General features: G+C 37.9%; 1 protein-coding gene across 3 annotated transcripts in view; it reads left to right on the top strand.

The window, feature by feature from the left end:
* The window catches only part of ZMYM5 (zinc finger MYM-type containing 5), a 33,249-nt gene extending 16,843 nt beyond the window's left edge, over nt 1–16,406 (top strand). For all 3 annotated transcript variants that reach the window (XM_045443816.1, XM_045443818.1, XM_045443822.1), the window contains exons 5-8: nt 6,509–6,794; nt 7,342–7,498; nt 8,441–8,655; nt 14,972–16,406. In XM_045443816.1, the coding sequence (XP_045299772.1) occupies nt 6,509–6,794; nt 7,342–7,498; nt 8,441–8,655; nt 14,972–15,722 (1,409 nt within the window). In that variant the 3' untranslated portion in view covers nt 15,723–16,406. The remainder of the gene's footprint in view (nt 1–6,508; nt 6,795–7,341; nt 7,499–8,440; nt 8,656–14,971) is intronic.
* Nucleotides 16,407–20,173: the final 3,767 nt, after the last annotated feature.

Here is a 20,173-nt window from a genome sequence, read left to right as displayed (position 1 = left end):
TATTGCATTATAAACATTTCTGGCCATTATTCTGATTTAGGGCATTATATTTCTGCTCATATAAATATAGGGGAAAAATGAGGGCTCTAAGATCTAAGAGAAGGAACCTCTGAGAAGTAATCTGTTACTTGTGGCTGCTTTTCTCTTGTGGATGTGTGTTCAGTTCCAGAAAAAATTGCAGAGAAAGGCTGAAAATCTAAGTGGAACTTTCAGTAGATTCACAGAGGCCCACAAAGAGGGATACTGGTAAAAAACAAACATGGGGCACCTGGGTGGCTCAATTGCTTAAGCATCTGACTCTTGGTTTGGGCTCAGATCATGATTTCTCTGTTTTGTGAATTCGAGCCCTGTATTAGGCTTGGTGCTAGCAGCACAGAGCCTGGCTGGGGTTCCCTCTCTCTCTTTCTCTTTCTCTCTCTCTCTGTCTCTGTCTCTGTCCCCCCCCCCACTTCTCCCCAACTCGCTCGCATGGTCTCGGTCTATCTCAAAATAAACTTTAAAACATTTTTTTGAAAACAAACAAAAAAAACCCAAACCAACAAACACAACCTTTCCAACCCTTAGTTTGGGATGCTGACCTAATCCAGAGCCTCACATTTTTTTCAGTTTTTTGTTTGTTTATTTTTGAGAGAGTGCAAGTCAGTGAGGGACAGAAGATCTGAAGTGGGCTCTGCGCTGACAGCAGTGAGCCTGATGTGGGGCTCAAACTCAGGAACTGTGAGATCATGACCAGAGCCAAAGTCAGAGGCTCAACCAGCTGAGCCAACTAGGTGCCCTTCAGTTTTTCATACAAACAGAATGAAAAGCAATCAGCAGCATGAAGATCCAAGGCCATACGCCAGAAATCAAGAGGAAAACAGACAATAGAAGCAAGGTTTTGGGATCCAGATAATAGGATTATCAGACAAAGATTCTAAGGAACTAATCATTTTAACTGCAGGCTGGGCAAAGCTGAAGAGTTGTAAGTGAACTGGAAGAAATCTCAGAGAAAACCATCCAGTTTGAATCAGAGAAGTCAAAGGGGTGGAAATCCAGAAAAGAAGGTAAAAGATGTATGACGATGAAGAGGACATGTATTTAATGTTCCGGAAAGAAACAAGACAGAAGAGGTACAACTGAGAATTTTCTAAAATGGAGAGAAAGCATTAACTTACAAATTAAAGAACATTTACAAATCCAAATCCCAAGCAGGATAAATACATTAAGAAACTATTAGAAGACATATATAGAAATCATAGTCAAAATTGGAAGCAATCCAAATGTCCATCAACAATAGGATGGATGGGGCGCCTGTCTGGATCAGTTGGAAGAGCAAGCAGCTTGGGATCTTGGGGTCGTGAGTTTGAACCCCACAACGGGTGTAGAGATTACTTAAATAAATACAACTTAAAAAAAATAGGGCAGATAAATAGTACTAGCCACATAATGGAATTTTCAACAGCAGTGCAAAATAATGAACTATATATTCAGTGTGAATGAAATTTACAGACAAGATGTTGAGTTAAGGTAATCAGGCACAAAAGAGTACATACTGTATGATTTTATGTATGTGAATTTCAAAAAAAAAAAAAAGAGAAAACTAATCTTTGAGGTCATAATACGGATGGCTTGTGGGAAAGGCAGGAAATTATTCAGTGAGAAAAGACCAGGCTTCTGGATGGTAGTCATACAAGTATATTCATTATAAAAAATTTAATTGAGCTCCACACTTAAGATTTATAAACTTTATGCATACATGTTATTCTTTAACATGGAAAAACAAACAAACCCCACTGAGACACCAAAAGAACTTTTCACTAGCAGACCAACACTAAAGAAATACTAAAATATTTTTTAGGCAGAAGAGTTTAGATGCAGGAAGAAATGAAGAACACCTGAAAGTCAATAGTGTGTCTAATATTTATTAGATTTTTGGATAAGTAATGTAACTTCTAGGTCTTAATTTTCCTTGCATATAATGAGGGATTTGTACCAAATAATCTACTTGGCCCCTTCTCTTAAAACATACTTGGGGTAGGATATGGAAGAATTTGATTGAGAGGTTAAGTTTAACCTGTAGACACAAATACCAAAAATAAAATGAAATAAAATAAAAATTTGATGAAATAAGAAACTCTGAAATTTCCAGAAAACAAATAGTTGTGGTATTAACAAAGGAAGCATTTGCTTTATGCACCAAAGCTAAAGTGAAAAAGAAATTTCAGAATCTAATTATTGTCCTGAGCATACATTGATGTCTCACATTCTGTAGTTGTATATAAATATGCTTCCCTTAAGTATGGATAACTCCCCAAAATTACAAACACCAGTATTTTTTCTTTGGGGTTATTATTTCTCCCATATTAATGGTAATAACAAATCTTGTAATGGTTCCTATCCTTTGTTTCTGTCATTTATTAAATCTAGTTTGGTATCTAGATGATACGCAGGGAAGTTTGATCCCAGAAGAAGATGATACACAACCTATATTTGTTATATAGATGAATATGTAATTTTTGTTTTCTTTGGAATGGTTCAGAAGTAGGAAAATTGAGTAGTAATGAAACTTCTGAGTACTAGGTGATAAAAAAAAAACGTTCATTGTACTATATTCTGTATTTGCCAGCATGTCATCCTATGGTCTGAGAGAGTTGCTTTTGTTACTTGTTCCATTCTATTTTTGCTTGTGAGATAAAGGTATCTTGAAATAGGACAAAGAAAATTAGAAGCAGTAGGTGGGTAATTTAAAACTGAAAGTATAGCTGTTAATGTTAGTAGTACTTTGAAAGGCCTTTGAGGATGTGATAGGTGGAGGGGGGCCATAGACCTCTTGCTAATGACCAAAGCTATTTTTGAAGAGAGGTGACAGAATAATTCAGTACTCTAGGGCCTCAAAGCTTCATCATCATGCAAGAGTTAGTTAGAAAGGCAGAACCCTGGGGCACCTGGGTGGCTCAGTCGGTTAGGCATCCGACTTCAACTCAGGTCATAATCTCACGGTTTGTGAGTTCAAGCCTTGCATCAGGCTCTCTGCTGTCCGCACAGAGCCTACTTCAGATCTTCTGTCTCCCTCTCTCTGCTCCTCCCCTGAGCTTGCATGTGCGCACGCGCTCTCTCTCTCTCTCTCTCTCAAAAATAAACATTAAAAAAAAAGAAAGAAATGCAGAACCTCAGGCCCTTCCCTAAACCTGTTGATTTAGAATCTATGTGCGTGTATGTATGTATATATTTTTAAATATTTGACTTTTAAGTAATCTCTACACCTATTGTGGGGCCCAAACTCCCAGCCTCGAGGTCAAGAGTTGTATGCTCTACTGACTGAGCCAGCCAGGCACCCTTAGAGTCTCTGTTTAAACAAGATTCTTAGGTGATCTCGTGAATGTTAAAGTTTGAGAAACATTACTACCTGTACATAATATTGTATCATTTTGAAGCTAACAATAATATATGATGGAGGAGTCCGTGTGTGAAGTTAGGAAAACTGAGACTTTGCAGAATAATCCATCACCTATATTCATGATTATGAAATAATATTTAGAAGGCTGAGAAGAAACTGTAGAAAGAGTTGCTTTAAAAAGTATTTTGGAAGGGTGCCTGGCTGGTGCAGTTGGTAGAGCATGCAGCTGTTGATATTGAGATCATGAGTTCAAGCCCCACATTGGGTGTAGAGCTTACTTAAAATGAATAGATGAAATTTAAAATAAATAGTGGTGCCTGGGTGGCCCAGTCAGCTGAGCATCCGACTTAATTTGGGCTTATGTCAGTGGTCTCATGGTCGTGGAATCGAGCCCCACATTGGGCTCCGTGCTGAGCATGAAGCCTGCTTAAGATTCTGTCTCTCTCTCTCCCTGCTCCCCACCCTCTGTCCCTCTCTTCTGCTTTTGCACTCGCTCTCTAAAATAAAATGAGTAAGAAGTATTTTAGAGGGGAGTATAATGATGTTCTGCATTTGCTTGAAATACACAAAACACATTGTTTAGAGGGATGAATAGATGTTGATAAAGCAAAAATAGTAAAAGAGGAGAGAATAGACTTGGTGGGCATATGAGTGGTCACTGTAAAATTTTTTCTTGTCTATGCTTTGTATTTTTCGTATTAGGGAGGAAGTGGTTATGAAAATGGACATCACATACCAGATTCTGTACTTATCTTTGATTTGCATATTTGCTTTATTTTGTAATATATTAATACTTTCCTCTTTGAGACAAAAAAGTGGCTATTTTTTTTGCAAATGCCCTGTGTACCAAACATACTGCTTTACTATATGCGTTATCTCATTTAGTCTTCATAACACTCTGATGAGTTAGATATCATTTCCAGTTTGTAGTTGAGAAAACCAAAACACAATTTAATGTACTTGCACCATCTAGTAAGTCAGGAAATGCATTTTGAACCTAGGGTCCTTAAGAATTGATAACTACCGCATTGCACGATTCAAGGGCCACCATTTACAGTTTGGGCACAATAGAGTATCGTTCAAATACAAAGTGGATAGGGGCATCTGGATGGCTCAGTTGGTTAAGTTTCTGACTTCGGCTCAGGTCATGATCTCACAGCTTGTGAGTTCGAGCCCTGCATCAGGCTCTGTGCTGATAGCTCGGAGCCTAGAGCCTGCTTTGGATTCTGTGTCCCCTTCTCTGGCCCTCCCCTGCTTACTCTCTCTCTAAAATAAACAAATGGCACAAAAACAGATACTCAGATCAATGAAACAGAATAGAGAACCCAGAAATGGGTCCACAAACGTATGGGCAACTAATCTTTGACAAAGCAGGAAAGAATGTCCAATGGAATAAAGATAGTGTCTTCAGCCAGTGGTGCTGGGAAAACTGGACAGCGACATGCAGAAAAATGAGCCCAGACCACTTTCTTACACCATATGCAAACATATTCAAAATGGATGAAAGACCTAAACGTTAAGACAGGAAGCCATCAAAGTCCTAGAGGAGAAAGCAGGCAAAAACCTCTTTGACCTTGGCTGCAGTAACTTCTTGCTCAACACGTCTCCGGAGGCAAGGGAAACAAAAGCAAACATGAACTATTGGGACCTAATCAAAATAAAAAGCTTCTGCACGGCGAATGAAACAATTAGCAAAACTAAAAGGCAGCCAACAGAATGGGAGAAGATATTTGCAAATGACATATCAGATAAAGGGTTAGTATCCAAAATTTATAAAGAACTTACCAAACTCAACACCCAAAAAGCAAATAATCCAACGAAGAAATGGACAAAAACATGAATAGACACGTCTCCAAAGAAGACATTCAGATGGCTAACAGACACATGAAAAGATGCTGAACATCACTCATCATCAGGGAAATACAAATTAATACCACAATGAGATACCACCTCATACCTGTCAGAGTGGCTAACAGTAACAACTCAGACAACAGCAGATGTTGGTGAGGATGCATAGAAAGAGGACCTCTTTTGCACTGCTGATGGGAATGCAAACTGGTGCAGCCTGTCTGGAAAACAGTATGGAGGTTCCTCAAAAAATTAAAAACAGAACTACCCTATGACCCAGCAATTTTACTACTAGGTATTTATCCAAGGGATACAGGTGTGCTGTTTCAAAGGGGCACATGCACCCCAATGTTTTTTTTTTTTTTTTTTCAACGTTTATTTATTTTTGGGACAGAGAGAGACAGAGCATGAACGGGGGAGGGGCAGAGAGAGAGGGAGACAGAGAATCGGAAACAGGCTCCAGGCTCCGAGCCATCAGCCCAGAGCCCGACGCGGGGCTCGAACTCACGGACCGCGAGATCGTGACCTGGCTGAAGTCGGACGCTTAACCGACTGCGCCACCCAGGCGCCCCAATGCACCCCAATGTTTATAGCAGCGCTATCGACAATAGCCACAGTATGGAAAGAGCCCAAATGTCCATCGATGGATGAATGGATAAAGAAGATGTGGTATATATACAATGGAGTATTACCCAGCAATCAAAAAGAATGAAATCTTGCCATTTGCAACTATGTGGATGGAATAGAGGGTATTATCCTAAGTGAAATTAGGGAAAGACAAATCTCATATTACTTCACTCATATGAAGAATTTAAGATACAAAACAGCTTAACATAAGGTAGGGGAAGCAAAAATAATATAAAAACAAGGAAGGGAACAAAACATAAGAGACTTTTAACTACAGAGAACAAACTGAGGGTTGCTGGAGGGGTTGCCTCCGGGAGAGGGGACAGGCTAAATGGGTAAGGGGCATTAAGGAAGGCACTTGTTGATATGAGCACTGGGTGTTATACAGAGGTGATGAATCACTGGTATCTACTCCTGAAGTCATTATTGCACTATATGCTAACTAACTTGAATGTAAATTAAATAAATAAAATGAAATGAAAAAAGAATTCAAAGTGGACAGTTCCCCTGGGATTGTGCCACAGGGTTGCCTGGCTCTGACCATTACAGGGCTGCCTCACTATTCTGTTAAACTTGCAAAATGAAAATTTTAAAATATTTTTCTGATGTGAATTTTGAATTGTTCCATGACTTTTTCTTGTATGTTTTATTTTTAAGATTCTTGGATCTCCCAGTCAGCATCATTTCCCCGAAATCAGAAACAGCCAGGGGTGGATTCTTTATCACCAGTGGCCTCCCTTCCTAAGCAGATTTTCCAGTCTTCAGTCCAACAGCAACTTACTAAACCAGCTAAAATCACTTGTGCACACTGCAAAAAACCTTTACAGAAGGGACAGACAGCTTATCAACGAAAAGGATCAGCTCACCTCTTTTGTTCTACCACCTGCCTTTCTTCCTTCTCTCATAAGCGCACTCCAAAGAAACGCAATGTAATATGTAAAAAGTAAGCTGTACTTTTCAACCTGGCTCCATATAATTGAATACTGGCAGTATGGATGTGTGTTGAATGTAATTGAGAGCTGTATAGATTCATGGATACAGTTGTTGCAGAGATATCTTCAAGTTTATTGAGCTTGAGTTATCCTAGAGTGTGTCAGAGCTGTGAGTTCATTTGTGCTATCCTTACTCTTGGCAGGAAAGGAAAATGTAAAAATTGACCCTCTCTCTGCCACTGACTTTGCCTTGCTCCTTCCCATCTTTTACCTTCGTTCTACCAAGTTGCTACCACCTTTTTTGAGTCCTTCAAAAATCATAATAACCTGTGAGAAGGTTCTTGTGCTACAAAATGTTTTTACCTCCAGATCATCTCTTGCCGTACTATTTTGAAACTCTTTACAGTGAAACCAATGGTGGGTTTTGCTAGATCCAAAAATTACAGTTGACTCCTAGGATTAAATCATGAGAAAATGAAAAATGCCATTTCTTGTTTATATATTTGACTTTTATTAAAATGTAATATTCTTAAGTTTCATCTGTCCCTTGTGTTTCAGAGATGCACCTACAAAAAAAGCTACTACTGTTCAAGTTGAGTCAAAAGAATCCTCCCAAGAATTTTGTCGTACATCTTTGCCTCCCTGTGAAGACAACCAGAATCTTAGAAAAAGAGTTAATAAATCAAGATGTATAATCTGTAGTAAACTAACAGAGGTCTGGATTTTTATATTGTATTTAAGCTACTATGTAGGTTAACAAGGATAATTTTAAGTGTTATTATATGTTCTGCCATCTACATAATACGCACGTCCTGGATCTACACAATGAAGTTAAAGGAAAGGATGAGGATATGTTAGAACTGTTTTGTGAACAAATATCCCATTTGCATGCTATGGAAAGTACACAGCTATTTCCGTGGAAGTGGATATACTCCTAAACAAAGTATTTAATGGTGAATTTTGTTCTTACTAGCCACTCTAAATAATAAAGTGTAGTTTCAGAACATGAAGGAAGCAACCAACCCTGGTACAAGAATATGTAGAACGAGTGGAGTGTAAGTGTGTTGAAAACTTCACGTTTCTTAAGTGGTATTGCCATCTTTCCAGTTGCCTAAAGAAGAAACATGCATACAGGCAGTCTTTACGTAACAAACGCCTTGGCAACTGAATTTGGTGTTCCTTGGAGCCATTCAAATTGAGGGCATGATTTTCTCTCAGTTACCGCAGAGCTGAGCAAAGCGAGAACCATCTTATTTATGCATATACAGACACCATCCTGAATATAGTAATGCTGATTCTTTTAGCACCTTCCATGAATTTTCTAGGGCAGTGAAGTTTATAATAACAAAAATTACCAATCCATTTCTTTTAATTAGGTCGTATCAAAATCTTCTAAACAGTTTGTTTCCTCTAGTTTTTAAGTGTCTCTGGGGAAGTTATTACTGACCTTATAGCTTTTTGTTCCATGAATCTTACTTTATTTTAAGATCAAAGATAAAAATGAAAGAATAACAAAATGTAAGTTTTACTCTTTTCCCTGAATATTTCTTCCACTGAGAAATTATTAGAGATTGTTTCTTTTGAAGAAACTAGTTATCTCCTTGCTTACTGTGCTAATCTGGCTCATTTATTTAATAAATTCTGGCTTTTCTTTTAGATTCGTCATGAAGTCAGCGTTAATAATGTAGTACATAAACTGTGCAGTAACCAGTGCTTTAATAAGTACAGGTTAGCCAATGGTCTAGTAATGAATTGCTGTGAACAGTGTGGAGAGTACTTGCCTAGTAAAAGTGCTGGAAACCATGTCCTGATGATTGAAGGTCAGCAGACAAGATTTTGCTGCCAGAGTTGTGTTAATGAATATAAACAGGTAATTATTTTCAATGCATTTTAAATGATTAAGTATACAATAGCTTTTCCCTGTTAGCTTACATTAACCAGATTTATCTTAGAATCTCATTTAGTTCCATTTTTGTCAGTCACTGAGCTGTGGCATCTCAAATGAGTATTGAAATCAATTGATTGTTCCAAGCTAGTCTTCCTTCCTTTTCTGTGGTTTAGAATAGCTTGAAAAGAATAGGTATTAACATAAATGCTTGGTGGAATTCACCTGTGAAGTGAGTCCTAGACTTGTTGAAAGTTTTTTGATTGTTGATTCAATTTCAGTACTAGTTATTATCAGTCTGTTCAAATTTTCTATTTCTTTCTGATTCAGTTTTGGATGATTATATATGTTTCTGGAATTTACCCATATCTTTTATGTTGTCCGTTTGTCAGCATTTAATTTTTTATTATTGTATCTGCTTATAATCTTTTGTATTACTGTAGTGTCATTATTTCTTCCCATTTCTGAGTATTTTTTTTTTAATGAGTAGCTAATGCTTTATCAATTCTGTTTATCTTTCATAGAACCAGCTCCTGGTTTCGTTATTCTTTTTTTGTTTGTTTGTTTTGTTTTTTTGGAGAGAGCACGTACAAGGGGGTAGAGGGGCCAGGGGGGTGAGAGAGAGAGAGAGGGAGAGAATGAATCTCAAGCAGGCTCCATGCTCAGAGTGGAGTCCAGCACAGGGCTTTATTCCATGACTCTGGCATCATGATCTGAGCCAAAATCAAGAGTCAGATGCTCAACTGACTGAGCCACCCATTGTTGTTTTTTTTTTTTTTTTTCCTATTGTTTTTCCAATCCTTATTTAAATTTATTTGTACTCTCATCTTTATTATTTTATTAGCTTTCGGCTCACTGTTCTTTCTCTAGCTCTTTTATGTATATGGTTAAATTGTTTTAGATTTGGCTTGTTTCTTGAAATAGACCTGTATTGCTGTAAACTTCCCTCTTAGAACTGTTTTTGCTGTATCCCAAAGATATTGGACTACTGGCATTTTGTCTCCATGTATTTTTTTTTATTTCCTCTGATTTCTTCATTGACCCATTGATCGTTTAGTAGCATGTTGTTTAGCCTTCATGTGTTTGTTTTTTCCCATTTTTTTCTTATAATTGACTTGTAGTTTCATACTGTTGTTGTCAGGAAAGATGCTTCATACGATTTGATTCCTCTTAAATTTACTGAGACTTATTTTGTGGCCTAACATATGATCTGTCCTGGAGAATGTTCCATGTGCACTTGAATGTGTATTCTGCTGGTTTGGGATAAAATGTTCTATATATACCTGTTTGATCCATCTGGTCTAATGTGTCATTCAAAGCCACTGTTTCATGTTGATTTGCAGTCTGGATGATATATCCGTCGATGCAAGTGGGGTGTTAATGTCCCCTCTATTTCTGTGTTACTGGCAATTTCTCCTTTATGTCTGTTAACATTTGCTTTAAATATTTAGGTGCTCCTATGTTTGGTGCATAGATATTTACAATTGTTACATCCTCTCTTGCTCTCTTTCCTTGTGGTTTGATGGATTTCTTTAATGTTATGCTTGGATTCCTTTCTTTTTTATTGTGTATGGATGGTTTTGAGTTGTGGTTGCCATTGGGTTCATATATGACATCTTATGTGTATAGCAGTCTGTTAAGTTGATGGTTGCTTTATTTCAAACACATTCCGAATGCACTACATTTTTACTACCTTCTCCACGTTTTATGTCTGTGTCATATTTTATATCCTTTTATTTTGTGTATTCCTAGATTAATTTTTGTAGATCTAATAGATTTCCTACTTTTGTGTTTTAACCTCCATACTGGCTTCATAGTGATTAATCCTACTGCCTTTACTGTATGTTTGCTTTTACATGTGAAATTTTTCTTTTCATAATTTTCTTCCATTTATGGCCTTTTTTTTCCAGTTAAAGAATTCCCTTTAACATTTCTTATAAGGCTGGTTTAGTGGTGATGAACTCTAACTTTTGTTTGTCTGGAACTGTTTCTTGTATTCTGAATGATAGTCTTGCTGCATAAAGTCTTCTTGGTTATAGATTTCTTCTTTCAGCACTTTGAATATATCTTGTCACTCTTTTGGTCTGCAATGTTTCTGCTGAAAAATCAGCCGGTAGCATTATGGGGTTTCCCTTGTATGTAACTGTTTTGTTGTTTTAAAATTTTTTTTTTTCAACGTTTATTTATTTTTGGGACAGAGAGAGACAGAGCATGAACGGGGGAGGGGCAGAGAGAGAGGGAGACACAGAATCGGAAACAGGCTCCAGGCTCTGAGCCATCAGCCCAGAGCCCGACGCGGGGCTCGAACTCACGGACCGCGAGATCGTGACCTGGCTGAAGTCGGACGCTTAACCGACTGCGCCACCCAGGCGCCCCTGTTTTGTTGTTTTAAAAGTTCCGTATTTGTCATTACTTTTTGCCATTTCGATTATGATGTGTCTTGGTGTGGCCCTTTTTGAATTCATCTTGTAAGGGGCTCTTGGTGCTTCCTAGACCTGAGGGCTCTCGGTGCTTCCTTCCCCCAGATTAGGGATGTTTTCAGCTATTATTTCTTGAAATAAGTTTTTGCTCACCCACTCCCCTTTCTGGCATCCCTATATTGCAAATGTCATTACCCTTAATAATGTTGCAGAATCCCCTTAATTTTTTTTTTCATTTTTTATTATTCCTTTCTCTTTTTGCTGTTTAGCTTGAATGATTTCCATTACTTTGTCTTCCAGATCACTGATCTGCTCTACTTCCTCTCATCTCCTATTGATTCCCTCTATTGCAATTACTAAATTCTTCAGCTCCGAGTCCATTCTTTTTTATATTCTCTATCTCTTTGTTGAAGTGCTTACTGAGTTCATCCACTCGTATCTCAAGTCTAGTGAGTATCTTTATGACCATTCACGAATTCTTCATCAGGTGTATTGGTTATCTACATTTTATTTCGCTTTTTAATTGTGATTTTGTCCTGTTCTTTCACTTGGGCCATGTTCTTCTATCTCCTTATTTTGTCTAATTTTCTGTGTTTGTTTCTATGTATTACGAAGGTCAGCTACATCTCGTCTTGAAAGTAGTGGCCTTATATAGAAGAGGTCCTGTGGTGCCCTGTAGCACAGTCTTTTCTGGCCACCAGAACCAGGTGCTCCAGGTGTCCCTTGTGTGGGCTGTGTGTGCCCTGCTGTTGTGACAGAGGTGCGATTGCCTTTGGCCCAACCATCTGTAATGACCTACTTTGTTTCCTGTGGGCCCAATGGGCAGGGTTTGCTTCTGATGCCATTGAGAAGCCTGTCATAGTTGTTAGGGGCTCATTTGTGGGTGGGGTGGCATTCAGCCTAGCAATTTGCAGTTAGCCTTTCTGTCACAACTGCAGGGCAGGGCTTGCTCCCTGTGCAGCCAGGTAAGGATCCCAGTTGCAGAAACTGCAGGCGTGTTATTTCTCCCGCTTCCCTAGGGCAGGAATCACTTTAGAGTGGCGCCAGTCCTGGCTGGGGTAGGGCAGACGGTGCTAGCAAGTTAGAGGGAGAGTGTTAGCGTTAGCTTTTGCAAGCAACCAGTTATCTAGGCTGGAGGCGGTGGGGAATGCTACCCATCAGCACTTTTCCTAGAGTAATCTGCAGATTATTCTGGCACACTTTCCAAGAGGAGTCAGTAAATCTTCATGTATTCCTCAGATGCTTTTCAAACCGCTGCTTCTCTGGCGTGTCTCAGGTCAAGTTATTTAGTATATAGACTCCTTTAAGGGGGTGGACTTCATTTCCTATCATCTTCTTGCTATCCCAGCATTAAACCCACTGGTTTTTGAAGCTCCCAAGGCTTAAGCCCTACTTCTTTCTTTCTTTCTTTCTAGGCAGAGGCATTACTTTATTCAGGCAGGGATGAGCCAGACACAACATGGCAGGAATACAGGGGGTTAGGACATGGAAGCACACCCTCACCCAGTCACCCCAAGAGGGTGCAGTGAGTGGAGAGGGGGTTGGCGAGCCCTATCACAAGGACCACCACAGCCCCCTCCTCTGGGAGGAGCCTTTCCCAGCTGACAGGAGGGAGAGAAAATGGGGTACAAGTAAAGGAGCCTAGTCTTACAGTGGTTCAGCTAAGCTCCACTGATTTCTAAAGGTTTTGGAGTTAAGCCCTGCTGGTTTTCAAGGCCACACGTTATAGTGACTCAGATCGTCGGTGTCAAGAGTGCACAGTGTGGGGTCTGAGCCTCTCTTTTCTCCATGCTTGTGTTGTCCCTCTTGTTTGTGGTTAGTTACACCAGGTATTTATTTGGTTCCCAAGCACATCTCGTCAGCGTGGACTTATCTCTGTGATTAGCTGCGGTCTTTAGGTCATTTTCAGAGTTCATTGTGTAGATGTAGCTGTTCTCTTGTTGTGTCCATGGAACGAGGTGAGGTCAAGATCCTCCATCAATTGGTACCAAATCATTTTTATGGGAAAAGTAAGATCTTTCTTGTTTTTATGTTTATTTTGAGAGAAGTGGGGCTTGATCTTACCAAGTGTGAGACGCTTAACCAACTTAGCCACTCAGGTGCCCCTTTGATCCCGTAGTTTTAATTAATATATTTTGATGATTTCTAAAATATATCTGTAGATGATATTTTTTCCTCTTTTTTTATTTGAAGGTTGTTTTGTGTGTAGATATTTCTTTCAATTTCAAACTATTCTATCCATCTGTAGTCTCCATTTTAATGTTCCACAAATACCTCATATTCCATGTCTAAAGCTGAAACTCCAAACCTGCTTTCATTCTGTTTCCCATATCCTTATCTCACCATTCAGTCAGATGCCTAGGCAGAAACTTAGCGCTATTCTTTACTCCTCCTTCCTTAACCTCCAGAGTCACTCAGTTACCACTAATCCAGATTCTACTTCCTAAATATCTCTCAACTCTATCCTATCTCTATTCCTATAATTCTAGACGAAGCCACCATCATCTTTTCCAGAATGACTACCACAGTTTCCTGGCTGTCTCTGTACCATTTCGTCTTCCTTACAGTTAGAGATGATAATACCATCAGAGCAGTCTAAGTACAAACTTGGTTATGTTGCTCCTGCTTTTTTTACTTCAGTGCCGCCAATATTGCTTTCAGGATTAAATCAAAACAAAATTCTTATAAGTTTTTTAAACTTGAACGCAGTGTTCAATTGTGCTTTGTAGAAAAATATTATAGCTAATAGGATGCATTCACATTATGTACATCTTTTGTTATTTTGATTTTTTAAAATTTTATTTTATGGACTCTAAAATCAGTTCTATGTCTTTATTAAGTGGAATCATACAATATGATACTTTGTGGCTGGCTTTCACGTATCGTGCTGTGTCCAAGTTTCATCCAGGTTGTAGCATGTAACTTCACTTGTTTTTATTGCCAAATACTATTTAATTGTATGGATAATACCCACATATAAAAAAAAATTTTTTTTTTTTTTTTTTAATTTTTTTTTTCAATGTTTATTTATTTTTGGGACAGAGAGAGACAGAGCATGAACAGGGGAGGGTCAGAGAGAGAGGGAGACACAGAATCGGAAACAGGCTCCAGGCTCTGAGCCATCAACCCAGAGCCTGACGCGGGGCTCGAACTCACAGACCGCGAGATCGTGACCTGGCTGAAGTCGGACGCTTAACCGACTGCGCCACCCAGGCGCCCCTAAAAAAAAAAAATTTTTTTTTAACGTTTATTTATTGTTGAGAGACAGAGCATGAGCATGAGCATGAGCATGGGAGGGACAGAAGTGGGGAGACACAGAATCCGAAGCAGGCTCCAGGCTCTTAGCTGTCAGTACATAGCCCAACGCAGGGCTCAAACTCACAAACCTCAAGATCATGACCTGAGCCAAAGTCGGATGCTTAACTCTTGAGCCACCCAGACACCCTTTCCCACATTTCTTGTTTATCCATCAGTAATGGACATTTGAATTATTTCTATGTTTTGTCTGTCATGAATAATAACATTGCTGTGAACACTTTGTACAAATATGTGTAGACCTGCATTTTCACTCTGGCATTGGTGGGTCATATGGTAACTCTTCAACTTTTCAGAAATTGCCAGGCTGTTTTCCAAGGTACCTGTACCATTTTACATTTGCACTATCACCTTAGGAAGGTTTCAATTTTTCCACATCTTTGCCAACACTTGCCATTATATCACATATCTTTTATTATAGTCACCCTAGTGGATGTGAAGTGGGATGTGGTGGTTTTGATTTATATTTCTTTGATGACAAATGAGCAACTTTTCACGTGCTTATTGAGCATTGGCATATGCATTAATCTTAACAATTCTAACATAAAATTGTAATCTGTTTCTCCCAGATGGAAACAAAATCAAAAAATTTATCAGCATCAGAAAACAGAAAAAGGAATGCTATTAGAGAAGAAAATGAAAGGAAATTATATGGATCATTGAATACTCTTTTAGAAAAAAAAGAGGGAATACCAGAAAAAAAGGAAAAGACTTCAGAGCTACAGGTGTTGGCAGAATGTAGGACAGATGATACATCACTGATCAAACAGGATGTGAATTTACCTTCTATACCCATAGCTGATAAATTTCAAGAGCAACTGGAAGAGAAAAAATCAGAAGACTCCATTATATCGGTTGTACTTTCTGCAGACCCAGGTACATGGCCCCGTGTTTTAGATATTAAACAACGGGACATTCTTGTTGAAAACGATCCACCTCAAGTAAGAAATTTTAACTTTCCAAAAGACAATACAGGGAGGAAGTTTTCAGAAACTTATTATACACGAATTCTTCCAAATGGTGATAAAACCACTAGATCCTGGTTACTTTATTCGACTTCAAAAGATTCTGTGTTTTGTTTGTATTGCAAGCTCTTTGGGGAAGGAAAAAATCAATTGAAGAATGAGAATGGGTGCAAAGATTGGCAGCATTTATCACATATTCTTAGCAAACACGAGGAAAGTGAAATGCACATTAACAATAGTGTTAAGTATTCAAAATTAAAATCTGATTTGAAAAAAAATAAAACTGTGGAAGCTGCAGTACATGGATTACATAAGAATGAGAAAAACGATGGTGTGCTCTTGTTGTACACATAACATACCTGATGTGGTTTTGACATAACAAGGTCATACATTTATTCAGAAAAGATCTGTAGCCCTAACAGTACCATTTGTTGTTGTGAAGCTCCTATAACTTTCAACAGTTCATTAGCAATAAGTATAATAGCAAATAGTAAAGAATGTTTCTGTTTCAAATTCTAAAGCTAATTGGATTCAATAGTAATCAATGCGGGTTTCAATAAAGGCAATTGTTACTTTTTCATTCTATCAATTCACACCTTTTAAAATTGGCATTTGAGGGCTAACATTTGACAGGTTTGGTTAATTTTCTGTTCTGATTACTTTGAAAAAAGGAGAGATAGGCTTAGATTTATCACTAGTAGTTTGAACAAGATACTATGTGAACATTCTCATTATTATTAAAGTAAAAACATTTAGAAACAGTTTGAGAGTAGAATGGAATCCGAAACTGCAGCTTTTTGCTATTAAACCAAATACCTGTGATTTCTCTCTTGTGGGCAAAACATTGTTTTATTATTTGGGCAAAATGGCATTATTTGTTACTTCATATTAAGGTGATTACTTTGCATTTTATTTACTTTAATTTAATTTATAAATATTTTAGATTTTATTCTTGTGTGAGAAGTATAAGAATAAAGAGTGTATACCTATTTTTATGTTAGTACAAATATAAGAAATATTAAAAATATATTAAGTTAACCTTTAGGTTTTGTGGCAATTTTTTTTTTCTTCTGAAGACTACATGCTTGAAATTTGAGAAATACACTAATGAAAATTAAGGCTGTCCACTTTTTCAAATGATCAGTGCTCCCATTACTATATATTTAGTAATTCTCCCTTTATATCTGATTTCGGATACCGACTTTATCATATATTAAATTCTTACATATACTGGGCTTTGTCTCAAAGCTTTGAAACAGAATGACAAATGAACAATGACTAGAGCAGAACTAGGTGTATTCTTTTTGGTGGGTGACACTAGGAGTACTTGGAGACTCTGTCACTGATGCCAGTGCTTAAAACTATTATTAGAGGACCCACAAAAATCATTATCATTAATGTATTATAACCATTTTGTTTTTTGACAACTCGACCATTTCAGTCTTTCAGAGTTGGATCTGAATGAGGCTTTGGGACGTTACCAAAAATCCAATTTACTCTTAAAGGCCTAAGAGAATACTCTAGAGAATATAATACAGGATTTGAAGTTCCTTTCCAAATGTTTAATGTGCCCATTATTTCACTAAAACTTACCGCTAATTGAATGACATTATATGGTTATATTCGATAGACACTTGGTATCAGTGGTATCTAAGCAAACTAATTAAATCAACCAGTGGCTTAAGATAATTTGCAAAAACATCAAATTTATCCATTGAGAAAACAAAATTAAATCCTGTCCTTTAAATTCTTTTATTTATTTATTTATTTATTTATTTATTTATTTATTTATTTATTCTTATTTATTTTTTCACCATACTATGAGGCACCATAAGCTCTTGATGTAGTAATGAATTAAATGTGAAAAATTCGGGGGAGCCTGGATGGCTTAATTGGTGAGTGTCTGACTCTTGATTTTGGCTCAAGTCATAATTTCATGATCATGAGTTGGAGTCCTGCATCAGGCTGTGCCAATAGCACAGGACCTGCTTGGGATTCTCTTTCTCCCTCTCTCCCTGCCCTTCCTCTGCTCACATGTGTGCATATGTGTTCTCTCTCTCCCCAAAAAATAATAATAAACATTAAAAAAATTCAAAAGACGTAGATGCTTGGGTGCCTGCATGGCTCAGTCAGTTAAGCGTCCCAACTCTTGATTTCGGTTCAGGTCATGATCTCATGGTTCATGCGTTTGAGCCCTGTATGGGACTCACACTGATGGTGTGGAGTCTGCTTGGGATTCCTGCTCTCTCCCTCTCTGCCCCTTCAGCTCTCTCTCTCTTTCAAAATCTTAAAAAAAAAAAAAAAAAAAAAAAATTAGAGGCTGGGTTTTTCCATATTTACTGTAAATTTCTCATTCAACTTTTTGCTGTGTAAAATTTTTCATAATATTCATAAAATGTTGAGGGAAAAATCAACTAAATTCAGAGCATAATAAAAACAAACATCTCCAGGCAGGGGAATGATTTTTTTCCGCCTTATCAAGTTTTTGTTTTTTTAAGTTTATTTATTTATTTTGAGAGAGAGGGGGTGGGGAGGGAGAGACGGGGGAGAGAGAATCCCAAACGGGTTCCGCACCATCAGTGCAGAGCTGGACACAGGGCTCGATCTCAAGAACCATGAGATCATGACCTGAGCCGAAGCCAGATGCTTAACCAACTGAGCCATCCATGTGCCCCAAGTTTTGTTTTGTTTTGTTTTTTTTATAAGATGAGTATGTTCTCACTATAAAAGGAAGGAAGAAAACAGTTCAAGTCTTGTTACCATCTCCTACTTTCCCTTCAGAAGAATTTGTCAGCAGTGATCTGGACTATACCCAGCATTTGTTTTCATCTTTTTAATTTCATTGAGAACAGGCATTAGGAAATATTATCTCCTGCCACTAATTTAATATCAAAAATTAGTAAAGACAATTCAGAATAACAGTCCATAAGAAGTGGCAGGGGCACTTGGGTGGCTCAGTTGGTGAAGCATCTGACTCTTGGTTTCAGCTCAGGTTATGAACTCCCAGTTCATGAGTTTGCTTAGGATTTCCTCCTCTCCCTCTCTATCTGCCCTTCCCTACTTGTGCTGTCTCTGTCTCTCTCAAAATAAGTAAACTTAAAAAAGAAAAGAAAAGAAAAGAAATGGCAATCTATTGGTTTTCTCATTTCACAGAAGGCAAGTGAAAATATTTTTGTAAGTTTTTTCAGATTTTCTGTCTTTAAAATTCTTACATTTTGCCATTTTCTTCCTGTGATTCCTAGACCCACCCCTGCCCCATCTCAGTGCTGAAAGCCAGTAAGAGCCGCTAATAACTATTTTATATATGCAAGGTAAAATTTGCTACATAGGATGGAAAAGTGGATAAGTGATTGAAGTAAAGACGTCAATAAAGAGTAATGCTTTATAATTTCAGGTCATGTCACTCTTCTGTTTCAAAGCTTTGAAGTTCCCCATTGCGTTTATTTTAAAACTGCAACTCCTTGGCACATCATGTAATGGTAGCTGCAATCATGAGTGGCAGATAATAGGGAAAAGTTGTAGACAAAAACAACATGAAGTACAAAATTGTAGAAATGGAATAGTGTTCTATAATTTTGAATTATACAGTATGCCCGTGTTAGGATGAGATTAAGAATTTGAGAATATAACTATGGCTGAAAGAAGAATCTAAGCCAAGTACCCAAGTCTTTGTGTTTAGAAAATTAGGTTAGGAAAATAGTGGTGTAATATTGAGGACAATAAAAGGTTTTCAAAAGCTTGTAAATGATTTTTTTTTTTTTTTTAAAGCAACAGTGATTTTAAATCTAGAGCGTTCTGGAAGTCACATCTAGAATGAAGAGCAGATAATCCGGTTTGCTTCTACAGATAAATAAAGCAAGGGAGACCTAAAACCTGGGAAATCAGACTCACCTCACACATGTAGATACTAAAAGACTTTCATGGGACACCTCACTGGCTCAGTTGATAGAGCATGTGACTCTTGATCTCAGGGTCATGAGTTCAAGCCCCACATTTTAAGCTTACTTAAAAAAAAAAAGACTTTAATAATTCATGTGCCTACAAATTAATAAAAACCAAATTAATAGGGGCACCTGGGTGGTTCAGTTGGTTAGGCATCTGACTTGGTTTTGGCTGAGGTCATGATCTCATGGTTTGTGAGATCGAGACGAGCTCTGAGCTGACAACATGGAGCATTCCTGGGATTCCCTCTCTCTCTCTGCCCTTCCTCTGCTCATGTGTGTGCAAACACTCTTTCTTTTTCAAAATAAATAATTTTTACAAAGTAAAAATAACCCATATCAAGAATCAGTGGAAGGACAACTAGCTGGTTCAGTGGAGTGTGGAATCCTTGATCTTGGGGTCATGAGTTTGAGCCCCATGTTGGGTCTGGAGATTACTTAAAAAAAAAAAAAAAAAAAAAAAAAGAATCACTTGAGATCCCATGGACATTTAAAACATAAGAAGGTTATGGTGTACCTGGGTGACTCGGTTGAGTGTCCAACTTCAGGTCACGATCTCATGGTTCGTGGGTTCTAGCCCCGCACTGGGCTCTGTGCTGAAGAGCCTGGAGCCTGCTTCAGATTCTGTGTGTCCCTCTCTCTCTCTGCCCCTCACCCTCACCCTCTGCTCTGTCTCTGTCTCTCAAAAATGAATAAATGTTAAAAGATATTTTTTAATTCATAAAATAAAAAATAATAAACTTTAAAAAAAGCAGTCATTACTGTGAAAGGAATTAGCCTAGGGAGGTATATGAAAAGTTTAAAGACAAATACTATGTCATCTGATGCAAAGAATGGCCAAGGTGCCTTGGAAGGGGTGATCAG

This window comes from Leopardus geoffroyi, chromosome A1, assembly GCF_018350155.1.
Source record: "Leopardus geoffroyi isolate Oge1 chromosome A1, O.geoffroyi_Oge1_pat1.0, whole genome shotgun sequence".
Classification (NCBI taxonomy): domain Eukaryota; kingdom Metazoa; phylum Chordata; class Mammalia; order Carnivora; family Felidae; genus Leopardus; species Leopardus geoffroyi.
This window is presented reverse-complemented; position numbering and strand designations above follow the sequence as displayed.